The 19,380-nt window shown below is 43.9% G+C and overlaps 1 protein-coding gene across 4 annotated transcripts in view; it reads left to right on the top strand.

Moving 5' to 3' along the window:
* The window catches only part of wnk4a (WNK lysine deficient protein kinase 4a), a 90,305-nt gene that overhangs the window by 44,495 nt on the left and 26,430 nt on the right, over positions 1-19,380 (top strand). For all 4 annotated transcript variants that reach the window (XM_029765087.1, XM_029765085.1, XM_029765084.1 and 1 more), the window contains exons 7-13: positions 2,579-2,798; positions 5,935-6,349; positions 8,251-8,408; positions 8,584-8,663; positions 9,970-10,105; positions 10,880-10,996; positions 11,924-12,097. In XM_029765087.1, coding sequence (XP_029620947.1) covers positions 2,579-2,798; positions 5,935-6,349; positions 8,251-8,408; positions 8,584-8,663; positions 9,970-10,105; positions 10,880-10,996; positions 11,924-12,097 — 1,300 coding nt within the window. The remainder of the gene's footprint in view (positions 1-2,578; positions 2,799-5,934; positions 6,350-8,250; positions 8,409-8,583; positions 8,664-9,969; positions 10,106-10,879; positions 10,997-11,923; positions 12,098-19,380) is intronic.

Below are 19,380 nucleotides of genomic sequence, written 5' to 3'. Positions count from 1 at the left end.
GCCAATTACGCACGGCCTTAACGCGGTCACACTCCATCACCACCCCCGTGGTGGAAATGCGATAACCCAGAAAGGAGACGGCTCGTTTGAAAAACTCACACTTCTCAGCCTTAACGTATAGGTCATGCTCCAGCAGTCTACCAAGCACCTTGCGCACCAGGGACACATGCGCGGAGCGGGTGGCGGAATATATCAGAATGTCATCGATATAAACAATCACGCCCTGCCCGTGCAGGTCCCTGAGAATCTCGTCAACAAAGGATTGAAAGACGGCTGGAGCATTTTTCAACCCATACGGCATGACGAGGTACTCATAATGGCCTGATGTGGTACTAAAGGCGGTTTTCCACTCATCTCCCTTCTTGATACGCACCAGGTTATACGCGCTCCTGAGATCCAATTTTGTGAAGAGCTGTGCTCCGTGAAATGATTCCACCGCCGTAGCGATAAGAGGTAGTGGGTAACTAAACCCCACCGTGATCGCGTTTAGACCTCTATAATCAATGCACGGACGCAGACCTCCCTCCTTTTTCTTCACAAAAAAGAAACTCGAGGAAGCGGGTGAGATGGAGGGCCGAATGTACCCCTGTCCCAAGGATTCCGTGACGTATGTTTCCATAGCCACCGTCTCCTCTTGTGACAAGGGGTACACGTGACTCCTGGGAAGCGTAGCGTTAACCTGGAGATCTATCGCACAATCCCCTTGTCGATGAGGTGGTAATTTAGTCGCTCTCTTTTTACAAAAAGCGATCGCCAAATCGGCGTATTCAGGGGGAATGCGCACGGTGGACACCTGGTCTGGACTCTCCACCGACGTGGCACCTATGGAAACTCCTAGACACCTCCCTGAACACTCCTCCGACCACCCCTGGAGAACCCCCTGTTTCCATGAAATGAGGGGATTGTGACCAGCCAGCCAGGGGACCCCCAGCACCACCGGAAACGCAGGTGAATCAATAAGGAAAAAGTTAATGCTTTCCTTATGACTCCCCAGCGTTACCATGTCCAGCGGCACCGTAGACTCCCTGACTAGCCCTGACCCTAATGGTCGGCTATCTAAGGAGTGCACGGGGCAGGGGGAATCTATCGGCACCCGTGGAATGCCCAGCTTAATGGCAAGTCCACGGTCCATAAAGTTCCCAGCTGCGCCCGAATCGACTAGCGCCCTATGCTGGGAAGAGGGAAAAAAGTTAGAAAATAAAACAGGCAAAAACACATGACCAACAGGGGGTTCTGGGCGAGTCTGGTGCTGACTCACCTGAGGTGACCGAGAAGTGTTCTGCCTGCCTTCTCGACTCCCAGACTGGCTTCTCCAGCACCGGTCGGCCGTGTGTCCTCTCCGACCACAGCTGGTGCAGGAGAAGCCACCTCCTCCGGTGCCCCTTGACACGGCCCCCCCCACCTCCATAGGGGTAGGGGCGGGGGTGCCCGGGGGTGGAACGGGCAGGACCCTCTCCGAACGCCCGCGGGCAGCCAGCAAATTGTCCAACCGTATGGACATATCAATCAGTTCGTCCAGGGACAGATTGGTGTCCCTACAGGCCAGCTCCCTGCGGACGTCCGCCCGGAGACTACACCTGTAGTGGTCTATGAGGGCCCTGTCATTCCACCCCGCTCCAGCAGCCAAGGTCCTAAACTCCAGCGCGAAGTCTTGAGCGCTCCTCGTCTCCTGCCTGAGGTGGAACAGCCGTTCACCCGCCGCTCTACCTTCGGGGGGGTGGTCGAAAACAGCCCGAAAGCGGCGGGTGAACTCTGGGTAGTGGTCCCTCGCCGAGTCCGGAGCGTTCCAGACCGCATTAGCCCACTCCAGAGCTCGGCCCGTCAGGCAGGAAACGAGGGCACTCACGCTCTCCTCTCCTGTAGGAGCAGGCCTGACGGTGGCCAGGTACAGCTCTAACTGGAGAAGAAACCCCTTGCACCCAGCCGCCGTCCCATCGTACTCCCTCGGGAGTGCCAGGCGAAGCGCGCCAGAGCCAGACGTCGTAGGAGGAGGAGATGGTTGTATCGGGGGGGTGTAGGTGGAGAGAGGATACCACTCCTCTCCCATCGGTCCATCCTCTCCATCACCTGGTCCATGGCGGATCCGATGCGATGCAGGACCGATGTATTATGAAGGACACGTTCCTCCATCGAGGGTAGTGGAGTGCCCGCTGCTCCCGCTGATTCCATGCTCTTAGTGGTGCGGGATTCTGTAACGGCTTGTCTGTGGTGTGGCGGAAAGAAGCGCAGGAAGCAGCGAACACGGTGTGGTAATTTTAATTAACCACAACGTACAAAATTAAAGGGCTCCCAACAACAGGGAAAAATACAGCAACACAAGCACAGTCGAGCAAACTAATGTCGACACACAGAAAGACAATCCCGCACAATAGGAAGCGGGCCAGCTGAACTAAATAGCCCTCCTAATGACTAACTCAGGGCAGGTGAGAAAACATAAAAAAAGGGAAAAACAAAAAGGGAATCGGTGGCAGCTAATAGGCCGGTGACGACGACCGCCGAGCGCCACCCGAGCAGGAGGGGGCGCCACCGTCGGTAGGACTCGTGACAATTTAATAGTTGTATTATTCCTTTACCTCAGGTACACCATCCAAGACCTGCTGGAGCACACGTTCTTCCAGGAAAACAACGGCGTCCATGTTGAGTTGGCTGAGGAGGACGACATGGTGAAGTCAGGCTTGAAGCTTTGGCTCCGGATGGACTACACCAAGAAACTCCATGGGAAGTACAAGGACAACAACGCCATTGAGTTCCTGTTCGAACTCTACAAGGACGTGCCAGAGGAGGTGGCGCAGGAGATGGTGAGCAGCTCACGTTTCAAGTTGCAAGTTTATTTGCCATACTGCATGTAATACATATGTTGTAAGTCTTACTCAGAGCAGAGCTCTCAGCAGAGCATTGAAAACAGTAAGAAAGGCATTAAATGATAAAGCTGAGATTTATATACGGTAAGATTGGTATACTATATCCACTCCCTTTGGTACCACTCATGAGTTGATCTCTGTTTCAGTAATAGGCTGTGTGGGAAAGCTATATGACCTACCATTGTAGGCTGGGTATATTCCCACAACACTTGACCTTCGCAGTTACCTAACATCATGGCCTCTTTTACCTTTACTTCCCCTACATTAATGATTAAAAGAAGGGTTTCCAGTTGTGGCTCTCACAAGCTAAGGACCAGTGGAAACAACTTCGGTGTAATACTATAGCTATTATGCAAGTAGGTAGTAGAATCAGCTTACATATTGTTGGAGTGTCGGTGTTGCACCAGGTGAAAACACAGCCATTCTTATTTTTAGAGACAAACAAAAAAGTTACACTTACGTATCCAGACACTGTATGTATAGATAGCGAACCATACAGTGGTGATAATGAGTACAGGATGAGCTGAAGAAGGAATATCCTGTATGGATTCTGATGATATAGATATTTTATTTGCCAGTGGTGGAAAAAGTACCCAGTTGTCATACTTGAGTAAAAGTAAAGACACCTTAATAGAAAAAGTGAAAGTCACCCACTAAAATACTACTTGAGTAAAAGTCCAAAGGTATTTGGTTTAAAATGTACTTAAGTATCAAATGTAAAAGTAAAAGTATAAATCATTTCAAATTCCTCATATTAAGCAAACCAGTCGGCACCATTTTCAGATTTTTTGTTGTTGACGGATAGCCAGGGGCACGCTCCAACACAGACATATTTACAAACGAAGCATTTGTGTTTAGTGAGTCCGCCAGATCAGAGGCAGTAGGGATGACCAGGGATGTTCTCTTGATAAGTGTGTGAATTTGACCATTTTCCTATCCTGCTAAGCATTCCAAATGTAATGAGTACTTTTGGGTGCCAGGGAAAATGTATAGAGTAAAAAGTACATTATTTTCTTTAGGAGTACAGATACCTCAAAAAACTACTTAAATAGTACTTTAAAGTATTTTTTACTTAAGTACTTTACACCACTGCTATTTGCAACAGACCCCAACCAGCAAACACAAGGAATCTAATAAAACATAGTTTATGATTCGATTACAATTGTGGACACACACTGACATATGCTTAGCACATGAAGTGAAGTGGATCCGGCAGCAGACAGTCTGTCAAGGGCACAGGTCAGCGTTTAATCATCAGCGGTAGAAATGTGAGAGGAGAGCGTGGCTCATGAAGATAGCGGAGGTCAGGGCTTGAATAATATAATGGCTGTCTCTCGTACAGGACGCATTACGAAGCAGCTTCTCCTTGGGTATGTCCCAAATGGCACCCTATTCCCTGTATATTGCACAACTTTTTACCAGGGCCCACACACTAGGGTGCTATTTGGGACATAGCACTTGTGTCCTCCAGCCCCTTTAGCAGAGGTCACTTTTAATGAGAAAGACCCGGCCTGGCCACCAGCCACAATTCCATACATGTAGCCTTTTCATCAAGATCCCATTTATTATCATCCAGAACTGGGTTTTCCTAACTCGGTCCTGGGCCCCCCCCTGCACGTTTTTTACCCTAGCACTACACAGCTAATTCAAATAACCAACTCATCATCAAGCGTTGATTATTTGAATCTGCTGTGTAGTGCTTGGGCAAACATCAAAACATGCATTCCTTACTTATTAGTGACCTTAATTCATTACAAGGGTGGAGCGAAATCCCGCAGAACAGTGGAATGAGTTTGACACGTGCCCTATATAGGAAATAGGGTGCTATTTGGGACGCAGTCCTTGTCTTCCCCGTCGGTCTGAGATTGGAACACTGTGTTCTGACTGGGACAGGTTTGGATGTAACATAATCCTTTAAAGGTCCACTGTGATTTACAGCTGTATTTTTTTACATTGATTCTTGAAGAATATCAAAGGGCCTCAGATCAGCCCCTCCATACATAGACAGCATCTGCTCAATACATATTGATTATCTACACAGCAAATGACAAGACTAGCATCCTGTCCAGGGGGTGAACAGGTCTACTATTTTAATTTGATCACTGTTGTTGCAGAGAATTTTCCTGCACAGCAGGAAATGCAAACTTGTAGTGTATTCAAGCTTTAAAAAAGCTTCTGAAGTTTATAATTTCCCCTTTAAATTATCAGACTTTAACAAAAAAAGGTATCAAGCCTGCAAGAATGTCAATTTATTATAATCCACATCATAATTCACATGTCCTGTTGCTGCAGGATTATTTTCCTGCTGTGAGAAACTGGTCAAATTAAGATAGCATATGTATATGTGTACTTATGTACATCAAGCTGTCTCATGCTACAGAAACAGGAGGTAGGCTCCTGCCCTATGAGCCTTTCTAAATTTACATTTGAGTAAATCAAGTAGAAGGGTGGAGCAAAAACCCGCCGACACACACAGACAGACACTCGTGCCTTGCTCAAGGGCACATCAACAGATTTTTCACCGAGTCGGTCAGGTTTTCGAACCAGCATCCTTTCAGTTACTGGCCCAATGCTCTTAACCACGAGGCAACTGGCCACCCACTGGCTCAGACAAGGCATACACAGCCGTAATGAGCTTGTCGTCTTTTCTTTTCATTTCATGTTGTGTGATGTACAGATGTTGGATCTTAATTGGATCACCCTGTTGCAGGAGAACTTTCCTGCACAAAATGTAAAACATGTGGTGTATTCAAGGTTTTAAAAGGCTTCTGAAGTTTTAAATGTCCACTTCGAAATTTCAGAAGAGATTTTCCCTTACAAAAAATTATCAACGTAATCCACATAATAATTCACATTTCCTGTTGCTGCAGGATTATTTTCATGCTGTAGCAAATGGGCTCAAATTAAGATCCTACATCTGTACAGTACAGAACAGCAAGGTTAGGAAGTGCATCAGACCTCGATGAGTTATTCTTTTCACAGACAGTGCTAGTTCATGGGCCGTGAAATGTTCCCTGGTTGTCACACTATTGTGCCCTGACTTTGATATGTCCCTTCCTTGTCTGTCTCCCAGGTGGTGCTGGGCTTCGTGTGCGAGGCCGACTTCAAGCTGGTGGCCAAGGCCATCCGGGACCGTGTCAACGCCATCAAGCGCCAGCGGGAGAAACTGCGCCGCCTTGCAGAGAAGAAGAAAGAGGCCATTGAGGAGGAGCCTGAGCCTGCATTGCAGCCACCCTCCCCGAAGATCAACAGGTCTCCATCAATGTTGGAGACTCCTCAGTGCCCCATCCTCGTCCCCACCCCGACCCCCACCCCTGCCCAGAGCCAGGGTCAGACCCCCCCAAACCCTCTGACCCACACCCTGTCCCCCGTCAACAGCTATCTAAACTTGGGCATCAACGCCAGCTTCATCCCTGAACCAGAGGAACCAGAGGCAGACCAGCATCAGCACTTCCAGGTCCACCACACCAGCTGCTCCTCGGCCAACTGTGAGAACACTAAACTTAACCTTCAGCTGATTTAGGCTGGGACCGCGTCCCTAATGGCACCGTAGTCCCTATATAGTGCACTACTTTTGACCAGGGGCCATAGTAGTGGACTATATAGGGAATAGGGTGCCATTTGAGACACATAATTAGACTGTATCACATGTCACAGTCTCATTGGTCAACAAGGTCTATTGTCAACCTTGACACCGGGTGTGGAGTTCTAATAGCCCTGTGAGGTTATAAAAGCAATGTCCATTATGGCAGTATTTGGCAGTATTTGTTGATTTCATAACTGTTGTTGTGCTGAATGGCCCTGACTAGGCCCTGAGAGAATGAAATGTGAGCCTGAGGATAACTTAATTATTCAGTCCTAGATGGTCGAACCTCTCTAGTCGAGTGTGTGCGTGTGCGTGTGTGTGTGTGTGTGTGTGTGTGTGTGTGTGTGTGTGTGTGTGTGCATGTGCACGTTCGTGCGTATGATTGTCCTCAAATGTTTTCTAGTGACCAGCAGGAAGACTATTAAAACTCTCTTTGACTGCAGGTACCAAATAATTCAGGTTAATCTAGTTTAAATATTGGAGCTGCATTCTTCCACATTTGTCATTGTGTTAATCAATAGTGAATCCTCTGAGTCCTCTCCGTGTGTGCACACTAATCAAAATTGTTGGGTTAAAAACAACCCAATTTGGGTTATTTGGTAAACCAGCGGTGGGTAAATATTGGACAGAAAACAGGCTGGGTTATTTGGGTTGCGTGAAGAACCCAACATGTTGGGTTGTTGGGATTAGCCAAACATGGGTTCATTTCATTTTCAATTGGGTTTTTATTCACTTTCATTCTGGGATGAATGTAATCCATAGGTTATTTTCAGGCCTGGCCCATAAGTGGCATGGCTTTCATGTAGTTATTTTTGGCCAGCCATGAGAGTAAATGTAATTCCTGTTATTCATGTTAAGTTTGTACACTGAACAAAAAATATAAACACAACATGCAACAATTTCAAAGATTTTACTGAGTTACAGTTCATATAAATAAATCAGTCAATTGAAATAAATAAATGAGGCCCTAATCTATGGATTTCACATGACTTGATCACAGATACCTTAAAAAATGGCAGGGTCATGGACCAGAAAACCAGTCAGGTTTGCCTCATGCAGCGCGACACATCTCCTTCGCATAGAGTTGATCAGGCTGTTGGTTGGGTTGTAACCTGTGGAATGTTATCCCACTCCTCTTCAATGGCCGTGGGCAGTTGCTTGATAAGCCTTATTAACACTACAAAAGTTCCAGTTGTTCAACCTTAAAGGGGCAATCAGCAGTTGCTACATACATTTTTGGACTTAAATAATGACATGTACCCATTGATTCATGAAGAATATAACTTAGAAATGCCTCATGAGCCTAGTTCAACTGTCTTACACCATCAGAACCCAAAATGTAAGCTTGTTTTGCTACAATGTTTGTAAACAAAGTAAATGTATACAAACACTGGTTAAAACTTTTAACATCATGGATGGTCAGTCCTTACATAAGGACTGACAATCCATACATAAGGACTGACCATCCACGATATCAAACGTTTTAACCAGAATTTGAGAGTGGTTACATTTCTCCAGCCCATCCCTCAGCTTTTTACCCACCATCAACAACCCAACCTTTCTGTTTTAAAAGAGAACAATCCAACTAAGTGACCCTATGCCTGCAACCCAGCAGTTGGGTCGTCCAAACAACCCAGCATTTTTTACAGTGTGAGTGCGCGCATGCGTCTGTATGTGTGTGTGTGTATGTGCGTGAATACGTTCTTTTGTGTGTGCGTGCGTGTGTGCGTGTGTCAGTCAGTCAGTGAATGCGGCCCTGCCTGGTCAGTCACATGCTCATGTTTCATGTGTTTGTTGTAACAGCTGACTGTGAGACAGACGGCTATCTCAGCTCCTCTGGCCTCCAGGACCCCCTGGAGACAGCGGTCAGCCTCAACGGGTCAACCCTCAACGGGACTGGGACTACCACCCTCAATGGACACCCTCACCACCACCCCATCCCGGCCCTTCGATTTCCCTCTGTGAGTGAATGGGACAAATAGTGAGCTAGTTATCCAAGTGTAAGAGTAGTAGAGAGGGGATGACTAGCAACTCTACCTCAACTGTCCCTGCTTATTTTTGAATTACCGTTATTCACTATGTTTCTGTGACTGTTGCCTTATGCTTAATTGTGCCCTCTCCTTTTCCCGTTTGTAGAGTATTGCAGTATTGGGTAATACGGAGCATGGACACTCTGGAGGACACCCTCCCAGCGGCTTCACCTCACCTGTGGACAGGTACTCTCCTCAGCCTCTTCCCTAGAATAAATACTTTATTGTCTATTTTTATTAGAAAGAGACCTTCATCTCCTGCCATTCCCATCACCCCCAGACACACACACGTACACACACTCGCTGAGAGGCACAGGGTCAGTCAGTGCCGCGTTCCTTGAAATGTTTTTGGATGTGCTTCCAACAGCAGTGGAATAGACAAACAGACCCCCAGTCGTCAAGTTCCTACTGGACCCTCTAACCTCTAGGCTTCCTATGCCTCTGTACACATCTGTGTGTCCGAATAGCAGACTGATCTGGGGGAAACAACAGCCTCTCCCCAGTCTAGTGATTGAAGCACAATGGACTTTGAGGTTTCTGTCTGTTTTACTTTAGTATCAGATGTTTCTGGCTAGGGGGTGTTTGTGTGTGCGTGCGTGCGTGAATGCGTGCGTGCGTGTGTGTGCCTGTGTGTGTTGTCATCTGGTGCCCATTCTGTCTAAGGTATTTTGTGTTCCAAAACATCTTCAGCATGCACTACTTATGATTCTATACATAGCAATTAGAAAGATGATACTTTAGTTACCAAGTGGGAAATACATTTTTACAGTTAGTCAGCAAAAACACTACTTAAAAACTGAAACCCGACACCAACACATAAAACCAAACAAGTATGTCATAAACAAGAACAACGTAATCAAAAAAAATTCAATTTCCCCGTGTCCTCCATCCTGAGTGGGTTAATAACCAGTTTTGTCCACCGTGAACTGAAGTTACCCAAAAGTACTTCAGATTTTAGAGAATGGTTAGAAAGCTCAGTGGAACCTGCCAAGCAGTAGAGTGTCTGTCTGTAAATCTTTGCTGAAGTAGTGGATGGAGGGAGGGAGGGAGGGATAAATCAGGGACCACGGCACTAAGAGACCCAGAGGACTGAATTTAAGCTTTTTAAAACGTACTGCATGTCCCAGGCTGTGCAACTTTCACTTTTTCATAATATAAATACTACACTGCTGAACGGAATATGTGGATTTGATGTTCCTTTACTATGACTGTGTACTTGTTTTCTATAGGAGATTTGTCCCAATTGCTGTAGGCCCATATTACAGCACACTGATGTTTAATATATCCTCACATTGGGCTTTATTTGGCATATATATTTGGCATGCATAACAGTCTAGCTCTGTTTCTGACCTAAAACTTGACAGGTGGTTATTTCTATTTCCTCCTAATAGCATAGCATGTATTAACTCATAAATGGCTGCAACACAAAATGCACCAGTAGTGTTACGGCGGTTATGACACAAATTCACTAACACACCAATCATCTTCACAGCTACGCCTCCGACATGATCTCCGGTTTGAGTGACGGCTACGAGGGCCTATCAGAGAGGAGCGGCAAGACTGTTGCCAGGCGCATGGCTGGCAAGCTGTTCCGGAGGAGGGCCCGTTCAAGACTGCGTATCACTGGGGTAAAGCAAATCAATCAATTAATCAATCAAGACTATTCTATACAAGTGATTGTCAAGTCTAATTGTCAAGTCCCCAGTTAGGGCCCATCCCAAATGGCACCCTATTCCCTACATAGTGGAGGAATAGGGTACCAATAGGGTGCCATTTGGATATGCATAGCTTGCAGTGTTTCCCCTATAATAATTTAGCAACGGCGCCCAATAAATTGTCGCCACCACTCAAAATAATATCATTACATTTCATTACTTTGGGGATATTCTGCCGAGACACTCTTAAGCATTTTATGCATGTTTTTTTTTAAACGATTCAGCCTATTTATTCAAAGCCTCTATGCTGCATCAGTTGGGCTACAGGTTGTAATGCTTTTAAAGGGAAAATTATATTTCAGATGGTGTCAACATAATGACATTTTCATTCATTTTGGGGTAGAATATCCTTTAAAAAGTAACCAGAAGTGACATTATCACAGTCGTTATACAAAAAAAAGCGTGGTTATTCAGTGTATGCAAGCACCATGCTCTACCAACTGAGCCACACAGACCATGCTCACCCTCATACACATACAGTAGGTGCACGTATGCATACACACGCACGCACGCGCACGCACGCGCACACACACACACACACACACACACACACACACACACACACACACACACACACACACACACACACTGAGAGTGCTTTATCTTTGTTCTACTGCTACCCCAGTGTCTTTATATTCTACATAACCTAAACAAACTAACACTGGTGGATGGTGTCTCTATGTGCAGCTCTCTGACAAAGACGACCGGGTGGTGGAGTGTCAGCTGCAGACTCACAATGACAAGATGGTTACCTTCAAGTTCGACCTGGACGGAGACAACCCAGAGGACATTGCAGCTGTCATGGTTTGTTGTCACCTCTAGGATGTGAATAGCCTTAGGTCATTTAGGGATTTATTTAATGACATTCATATTATTATCTCTGTATAAAAGACTCATTATGCTGAAGGAAGAGCCTATAAACGCAGGAGAAAAGAAGCACTATAAGCTTATCTTAATGATACTCCTATCTACTCCTATCTCACACAGCAGCACAGACTCTACGTCCCACTTCCAGTTAAAACACTCTTGTCTCTGTGTTTCTGTGTCATGTAGATTTATCTTGGTTAGGGGGTTGTGGGGCAAGAAGATAAGCAGTTTACACACGTGCCATTTTAGTTAACACGCGTGTCTCATTTTATTTTGATTACGAACTTGGGGAGTTTCTGGCGTAAAGATACACAAAGCACGTAGGCATGATGAGGTAGTGGGATTTTCGGCTTCTGTTGGTGGTAGATTCCAGAACTTTGTGTTCACTGAGTGTTCTGTTTATTCCAATTCTGATTGAAACACAGTGAGCTTTTGTTTAGGCCAGTCTTGGCACAGAGCTGGTCAGGTCTCATAAATGCCCCTATTAGTGCAGCACACCAGCACTATACGAGCTGAATTAAGACATACTGACAGGAGAGCCAGCCCATTCACCACACCCCACCACCCAACCACCCCACCCACAATTCACAGAATCTGCACAACATAGACTCAGACTGCTTCAACAAATTAGCATACTATGAAGGTTGGACAAGAAGCCACTTATGACGCAATACACAATAACTGAAGATGGAAGGACAGATGGATGGACGGAAGGATGGACAAAGAGACAGACAGGCATGCAGACAGGCAGGCTGGCAGACAAACAGACATATATTATCAATGTGTTATTATTAGGTTATTAATGTTATAAAAATGTTGTTATTCATATGTTATTAATGTGTTAATTGCGTCTGTATTTTCCAGGTTCACAATGAGTTCATTCTGCCAGCGGAGAAGGAGGGGTTTATCCAGCGCATAGGTGACATCATCAAGAGGGCAGAGGCTCTCATGAAGGAGCACAAGGTCCAGGTGGGTGGCGGCCACGGAGGACCACGCCCACAACACCACAACGGGGTCAACTCACTGTCCACGTCCCAGGTAAGCTTTAGGGAGCTTTGGGGAGCTATGGGGAGCTATGGGGAGCTTTAGGGTGATATATGGAGCATTAGCGAGCTATAGGGAGCTTTAAGGAGCTTTGGGAGCTATAGGGAGCTTTAAGGAGCTATAGGTAGCTATGGGGAGAAATATGGAGCATTAGGGAGCATTAGGGAGCTATAGGGAGCTATATGGAGCTTTAGGGAACTATGGGGAGCTTTGCAGAGCTATGGGGAGCTATGGGGAGCTTTAGGGAGATTTAGGGAGCTATAGGGAGCTTTAAGGAGCTATAGGGAGCTTTGGGGAACTATAGGGAGCTTTGGGCAGCTATGGGGAACTATGGGGGGCTTTAGGGAGTTATAGGGAGCTATAGAGAGCTATAGGGAAATTAGGGAGCTTTAGGGAGCTATAGGGAGATTTGGGGAGCTTTAGGGAGATTTAGGGAGCTTTAGGGAGCTTTATGGGGCTATAGAGTGCTATAGGGAGCTATAGGGAGTTATAGGGATCTTTATGGAGCTATAGGGAGCTATAGGGAGCTATAGTGAGCTATAGGGAGCTTTATGGAGCTATAGGGAGTTATATGGAGCTATAGGGAGTTATGGAGCTATAGGGAGTTATAGGGATATTTATGGAGCTATAGGGAGTCATGGAGCTATAGGGAGTTATAGGGAGCTTTATGGAGTTATGGAGCTATAGGGAGCTATAGGGAGTTATAGGGAGCTTTATGGAGCTATAGGGAGTTATATGGAGCTATAGGGAGTTGTATGGAGCTATAGGGAGTTAGATGGAGTTATAGGGAGTTATGGAGCTATAGGGAGTTATATGGAGCTATAGGGAGTTATATGGAGCTATAGGGAGTTATATGGAGCTATAGGGAGATATATGGAGCTATAGGGAGCTATAGGGAGCTTTATGGATCTATAGTGAGCTATAGGGAGCTAAGGCTATATAATAAAGTCATACAGTGAGGGGGCATTTATACGGTATACATTACATTAGTTTAAATACAATGCCCCCAGCTGTGCTTATCCTGGGCAGGTCATAAATATAGTAGAAGAGTGTGTTTAGTAGGGGCCTAGTGGGGAAAATGCCTAAGAGACAGATGTGGGTTAAGGAGTAATGGAGAAGGTGTGCTCAGAACAAAAGCAACTGGAGTAATACTGTAATCAGGACATGGTGGTACTAAAAAGCTCTTAAACCCCCATATAAATCCTATGACGTCATTAGTGTAAGTGCACCACCATGCCTCCCTCTTTCTTCTCCCACCCTACGGTGTGTACACTAAATCAAATCAAATGTTATTTGTCACATGCTTCGTAAACAACAGGTGTAGACTAACAGTGAAATGCTTACTTACCAACAATGCAGAAAGAAAAATGTAAAAAGAATATAAAGATAAAAACACAAGGAATAAAATACACAATGAGTAACGATAACTTGGCTATATACGCAGGGTCCCAGTACTGAGTGGATGTGCAGGGGTACGAGGTAATTGAGGTAAGTACTGTATGTACATATAGGTAGGGATAAAGTGACTAGGTAACAGGATAGATAATAGACAGTAGCAGCAGTATACTGTAGGTAGGGATAAAGTGACTAGGTAACAGGATAGATAATAGACAGTAGCAGCAGTATACTGTAGGTAGGGATAAAGTGACTAGACAACAGGATAGATAATAGACAGTAACAGCAGTATACTGTAGGTAGGGGTAAAGTGACTAGACAACAGGATAGATAATAGACAGTAACAGCAGTATACTGTAGGTAGGGGTAAAGTGACTAGGCAACAGGATAGATAATAGACAGTAACAGCAGTATACTGTAGGTAGGGATAAAGTGACTAGGCAACAGGATAGATAATAGACAGTAACAGCAGTATACTGTAGGTAGGGATAAAGTGACTAGGTAACAGGATAGATAATAGACAGTAACAGCAGTATACTGTAGGTAGGGATAAAGTGACTAGGCAACAGGATAGATAATAGACAGTAGCAGCAGTATACTGTAGGTAGGGGTAAAGTGACTAGGCAACAGGATAGATAATAGACAGTAACAGCAGTATACTGTAGGTAGGGATAAAGTGACAAGGTAACAGGATAGATAATAGACAGGAGCAGCAGTATACTGTAGGTAGGGGTAAAGTGACTAGGTAACAGGATAGATAATAGACAGTAACAGCAGTATACTGTAGGTAGGGGTAAAGTGACTAGGCAACAGGATAGATAATAGACAGTAACAGCAGTATACTGTAGGTAGGGATAAAGTGACTAGGCAACAGGATAGATAATAGACAGTAACAGCAGTATACTGTAGGTAGGGGTAAAGTGACTAGGCAACAGGATAGATAATAGACAGTAACAGCAGTATACTGTAGGTAGGGATAAAGTGACTAGGCAACAGGATAGATAATAGACAGTAACAGCAGTATACTGTAGGTAGGGATAAAGTGACTAGGCAACAGGATAGAAAATAGACAGTAGCAGCAGTATACTGTAGGTAGGGATAAAGTGACTAGACAACAGGATAGATAATAGACAGTAACAGCAGTATACTGTAGGTAGGGGTAAAGTGACTAGGCAACAGGATAGATAATAGACAGTAACAGCAGTATACTGTAGGTAGGGGTAAAGTGACTAGACAACAGGATAGATAATAGACGGTAACAGCAGTATACTGTAGGTAGGGATAAAGTGACTAGACAACAGGATAGATAATAGACAGTAGCAGCAGTATACTGTAGGTAGGGATAAAGTGACTAGACAACAGGATAGATAATAGACAGTAACAGCAGTATACTGTAGGTAGGGGTAAAGTGACTAGGCAACAGGATAGATAATAGACAGTAACAGCAGTATACTGTAGGTAGAGGTAAAGTGACTAGGCAACAGGATAGATAATAGACAGTAACAGCAGTATACTGTAGGTAGGGGTAAAGTGACTAGGCAACAGGATAGATAATAGACAGTAACAGCAGTATACTGTAGGTAGGGGTAAAGTGACTAAGCAACAGGATAGATAATAGACAGTAACAGCAGTATACTGTAGGTAGGGGTAAAGTGACTAGGCAACAGGATAGATAATAGACAGTAACAGCAGTATACTGTAGGTAGGGGTAAAGTGACTAGGTAACAGGATAGATAATAGACAGTAACAGCAGTATACTGTAGGTAGGGATAAAGTGACTAGGCAACAGGATAGATTAAAGACAGTAACAGCAGTATACTGTAGGTAGGGATAAAGTGACTAGGCAACAGGATAGATAATAGACAGTAACAGCAGTATACTGTAGGTAGGGATAAAGTGACTAGACAACAGGATAGATAATAGACAGTAACAGCAGTATACTGTAGGTAGGGATAAAGTGACTAGGTAACAGGATAGATAATAGACAGTAACAGCAGTATACTGTAGGTAGGGATAAAGTGACTAGACAACAGGATAGATAATAGACAGTAACAGCAGTATACTGTAGGTAGGGATAAAGTGACTAGGCAACAGGATAGATAATAGACAGTAGTAGCAGTATACTGTAGGTAGGGATAAAGTGACTAGGCAACAGGATAGATAATAGACAGTAACAGCAGTATACTGTAGGTAGGGATAAAGTGACTAGGTAACAGGATAGATAATAGACAGTAACAGCAGTATACTGTAGGTAGGGATAAAGTGACTAGGTAACAGGATAGAAAATAGACAGTAACAGCAGTATACTGTAGGTAGGGATAAAGTGACTAGGCAACAGGATAGATAATAGACAGTAACAGCAGTATACTGTAGGTAGGGATAAAGTGACTAGGCAACAGGATAGATAATAGACAGTAGCAGCAGTATACTGTAGGTAGGGATAAAGTGACTAGACAACAGGATAGATAATAGACAGTAACAGCAGTATACTGTAGGTAGGGATAAAGTGACTAGGCAACAGGATAGATAATAGACAGTAACAGCAGTATACTGTAGGTAGGGGTAAAGTGACTAGGCAACAGGATAGATAATAGACAGTAACATCAGTATACTGTAGGTAGGGGTAAAGGGACTAGGTAACAGGATAGATAATAGACAGTAGCAGCAGTATACTGTAGGTAGGGATAAAGTGACTAGGTAACAGGATAGATAATAGACAGTAACAGCAGTATACTGTAGGTAGGGATAAAGTGACTAGACAACAGGATAGATAATAGACAGTAACAGCAGTATACTGTAGGTAGGGATAAAGTGACTAGGCAACAGGATAGAAAATAGACAGTAACAGCAGTATACTGTAGGTAGGGATAAAGTGACTAGGCAACAGGATAGATAATAGACAGTAACAGCAGTATACTGTAGGTAGGGATAAAGTGACTAGACAACAGGATAGATAATAGACAGTAACAGCAGTATACTGTAGGTAGGGGTAAAGTGACTAGGCAACAGGATAGATAATAGACAGTAACAGCAGTATACTGTAGGTAGGGGTAAAGTGACTAGGTAACAGGATAGATAATAGACAGTAACAGCAGTATACTGTAGGTAGGGATAAAGTGACTAGACAACAGGATAGATAATAGACAGTAGCAGCAGTATACTGTAGGTAGGGATAAAGTGACTAGGCAACAGGATAGATAATAGACAGTAACAGCAGTATACTGTAGGTAGGGGTAAAGTGACTAGACAACAGGATAGATAATAGACAGTAACAGCAGTATACTGTAGGTAGGGGTAAAGTGACTAGGCAACAGGATAGATAATAGACAGTAACAGCAGTATACTGTAGGTAGGGGTAAAGTGACTAGGCAACAGGATAGATAATAGACAGTAACAGCAGTATACTGTAGGTAGGGATAAAGTGACTAGGCAACAGGATAGATAATAGACAGTAGCAGCAGTATACTGTAGGTAGGGATAAAGTGACTAGGCAACAGGATAGATAATAGACAGTAGTAGCAGTATACTGTAGGTAGGGATAAAGTGACTAGGCAACAGGATAGATAATAGACAGTAGTAGCAGTATACTGTAGGTAGGGATAAAGTGACTAGACAACAGGATAGATAATAGACAGTAACAGCAGTATACTGTAGGTAGGGATAAAGTGACTAGACAACAGGATAGATAATAGACAGTAGCAGCAGTATACTGTAGGTAGGGGTAAAGTGACTAGGCAACAGGATAGATAATAGACAGTAGCAGCAGTATACTGTAGGTAGGGGTAAAGTGACTAGACAACAGGATAGATAATAGACAGTAACAGCAGTATACTGTAGGTAGGGGTAAAGTGACTAGGCAACAGGATAGATAATAGACAGTAACAGCAGTATACTGTAGGTAGGGGTAAAGTGACTAAGCAACAGGATAGATAATAGACAGTAACAGCAGTATACTGTAGGTAGGGATAAAGTGACTAGGCAACAGGATAGATAATAAACAGTAACAGCAGTATACTGTAGGTAGGGATAAAGTGACTAGGCAACAGGATAGATAATAGACAGTAACAGCAGTATACTGTAGGTAGGGATAAAGTGACTAGGCAACAGGATAGATAATAGACAGTAACAGCAGTATACTGTAGGTAGGGGTAAAGTGACTAGGTAACAGGATAGATAATAGACAGTAACAGCAGTATACTGTAGGTAGGGGTAAAGTGACTAGGCAACAGGATAGATAATAGACGGTAACAGCAGTATACTGTAGGTAGGGGTAAAGTGACTAGACAACAGGATAGATAATAGACAGTAACAGCAGTATACTGTAGGTAGGGATAAAGTGACTAGGCAACAGGATAGATAATAGACAGTAACAGCAGTATACTGTAGGTAGGGGTAAAGGGACTAGGTAACAGGATAGATAATAGACAGTAACAGCAGTATACTGTAGGTAGGGATAAAGTGACTAGGCAACAGGATAGATAATAGACAGTAACAGCAGTATACTGTAGGTAGGGATAAAGTGACTAGGCAACAGGATAGATAATAGACAGTAACAGCAGTATACTGTAGGTAGGGATAAAGTGACTAGACAACAGGATAGATAATAGACAGTAACAGCAGTATACTGTAGGTAGGGATAAAGTGACTAGGTAACAGGATAGATAATAGACAGTAGCAGCAGTATACTGTAGGTAGGGATAAAGTGACTAGGCAACAGGATAGATAATAGACAGTAGCAGCAGTATACTGTAGGTAGGGATAAAGTGACTAGGCAACAGGATAGATAAGACAGTAACAGCAGTATACTGTAGGTAGGGATAAAGTGACTAGACAACAGGATAGATAATAGACAGTAACAGCAGTATACTGTAGGTAGGGGTAAAGTGACTAGGCAACAGGATAGATAATAGACAGTAACAGCAGTATACTGTAGGTAGGGATAAAGTGACTAGGTAACAGGATAGATAATAGACAGTAACAGCAGTATACTGTAGGTAGGGATAAAGTGACTAGGCAACAGGATAGATAATAGACAGTAACAGCAGTATACTGTAGGTAGGGATAAAGTGACTAGGTAACAGGATAGATAATAGACAGTAACAGCAGTATACTGTAGGTAGGGATAAAGTGACTAGACAACAGGATAGATAATAGACAGTAACAGCAGTATACTGTAGGTAGGGGTAAAGTGACTAGGTAACAGGATAGATAATAGACAGTAACAGCAGTATACTGTAGGTAGGGGTAAAGTGACTAGGCAACAGGATAGATAATAGACAGTAACAGCAGTATACTGTAGGTAGGGGTAAAGTGACTAGGCAACAGGATAGATAATAGACAGTAGCAGCAGTATACTGTAGGTAGGGATAAAGTGACTAGGCAACAGGATAGATAATAGACAGTAACAGCAGTATACTGTAGGTAGGGATAAAGTGACTAGGTAACAGGATAGATAATAGACAGTAACAGCAGTATACTGTAGGTAGGGATAAAGTGACTAGGCAACAGGATAGATAATAGACAGTAACAGCAGTATACTGTAGGTAGGGATAAAGTGACTAGGTAACAGGATAGATAATAGACAGTAACAGCAGTATACTGTAGGTAGGGGTAAAGTGACTAGACAACAGGATAGATAATAGACAGTAACAGCAGTATACTGTAGGTAGGGATAAAGTGACTAGACAACAGGATAGATAATAGACAGTAACAGCAGTATACTGTAGGTAGGGATAAAGTGACTAGGTAACAGGATAGATAATAGACAGTAACAGCAGTATACTGTAGGTAGGGATAAAGTGACTAGACAACAGGATAGATAATAGACAGTAACAGCAGTATACTGTAGGTAGGGGTAAAGTGACTAGGTAACAGGATAGATA

The sequence above is a fragment of the Salmo trutta genome, chromosome 10, assembly GCF_901001165.1.
Source record: "Salmo trutta chromosome 10, fSalTru1.1, whole genome shotgun sequence".
Taxonomy (NCBI): domain Eukaryota; kingdom Metazoa; phylum Chordata; class Actinopteri; order Salmoniformes; family Salmonidae; genus Salmo; species Salmo trutta.
The sequence above is the reverse complement of the archived record's forward strand: the minus strand, read 5'-3'. Positions and strand labels throughout refer to the sequence as shown.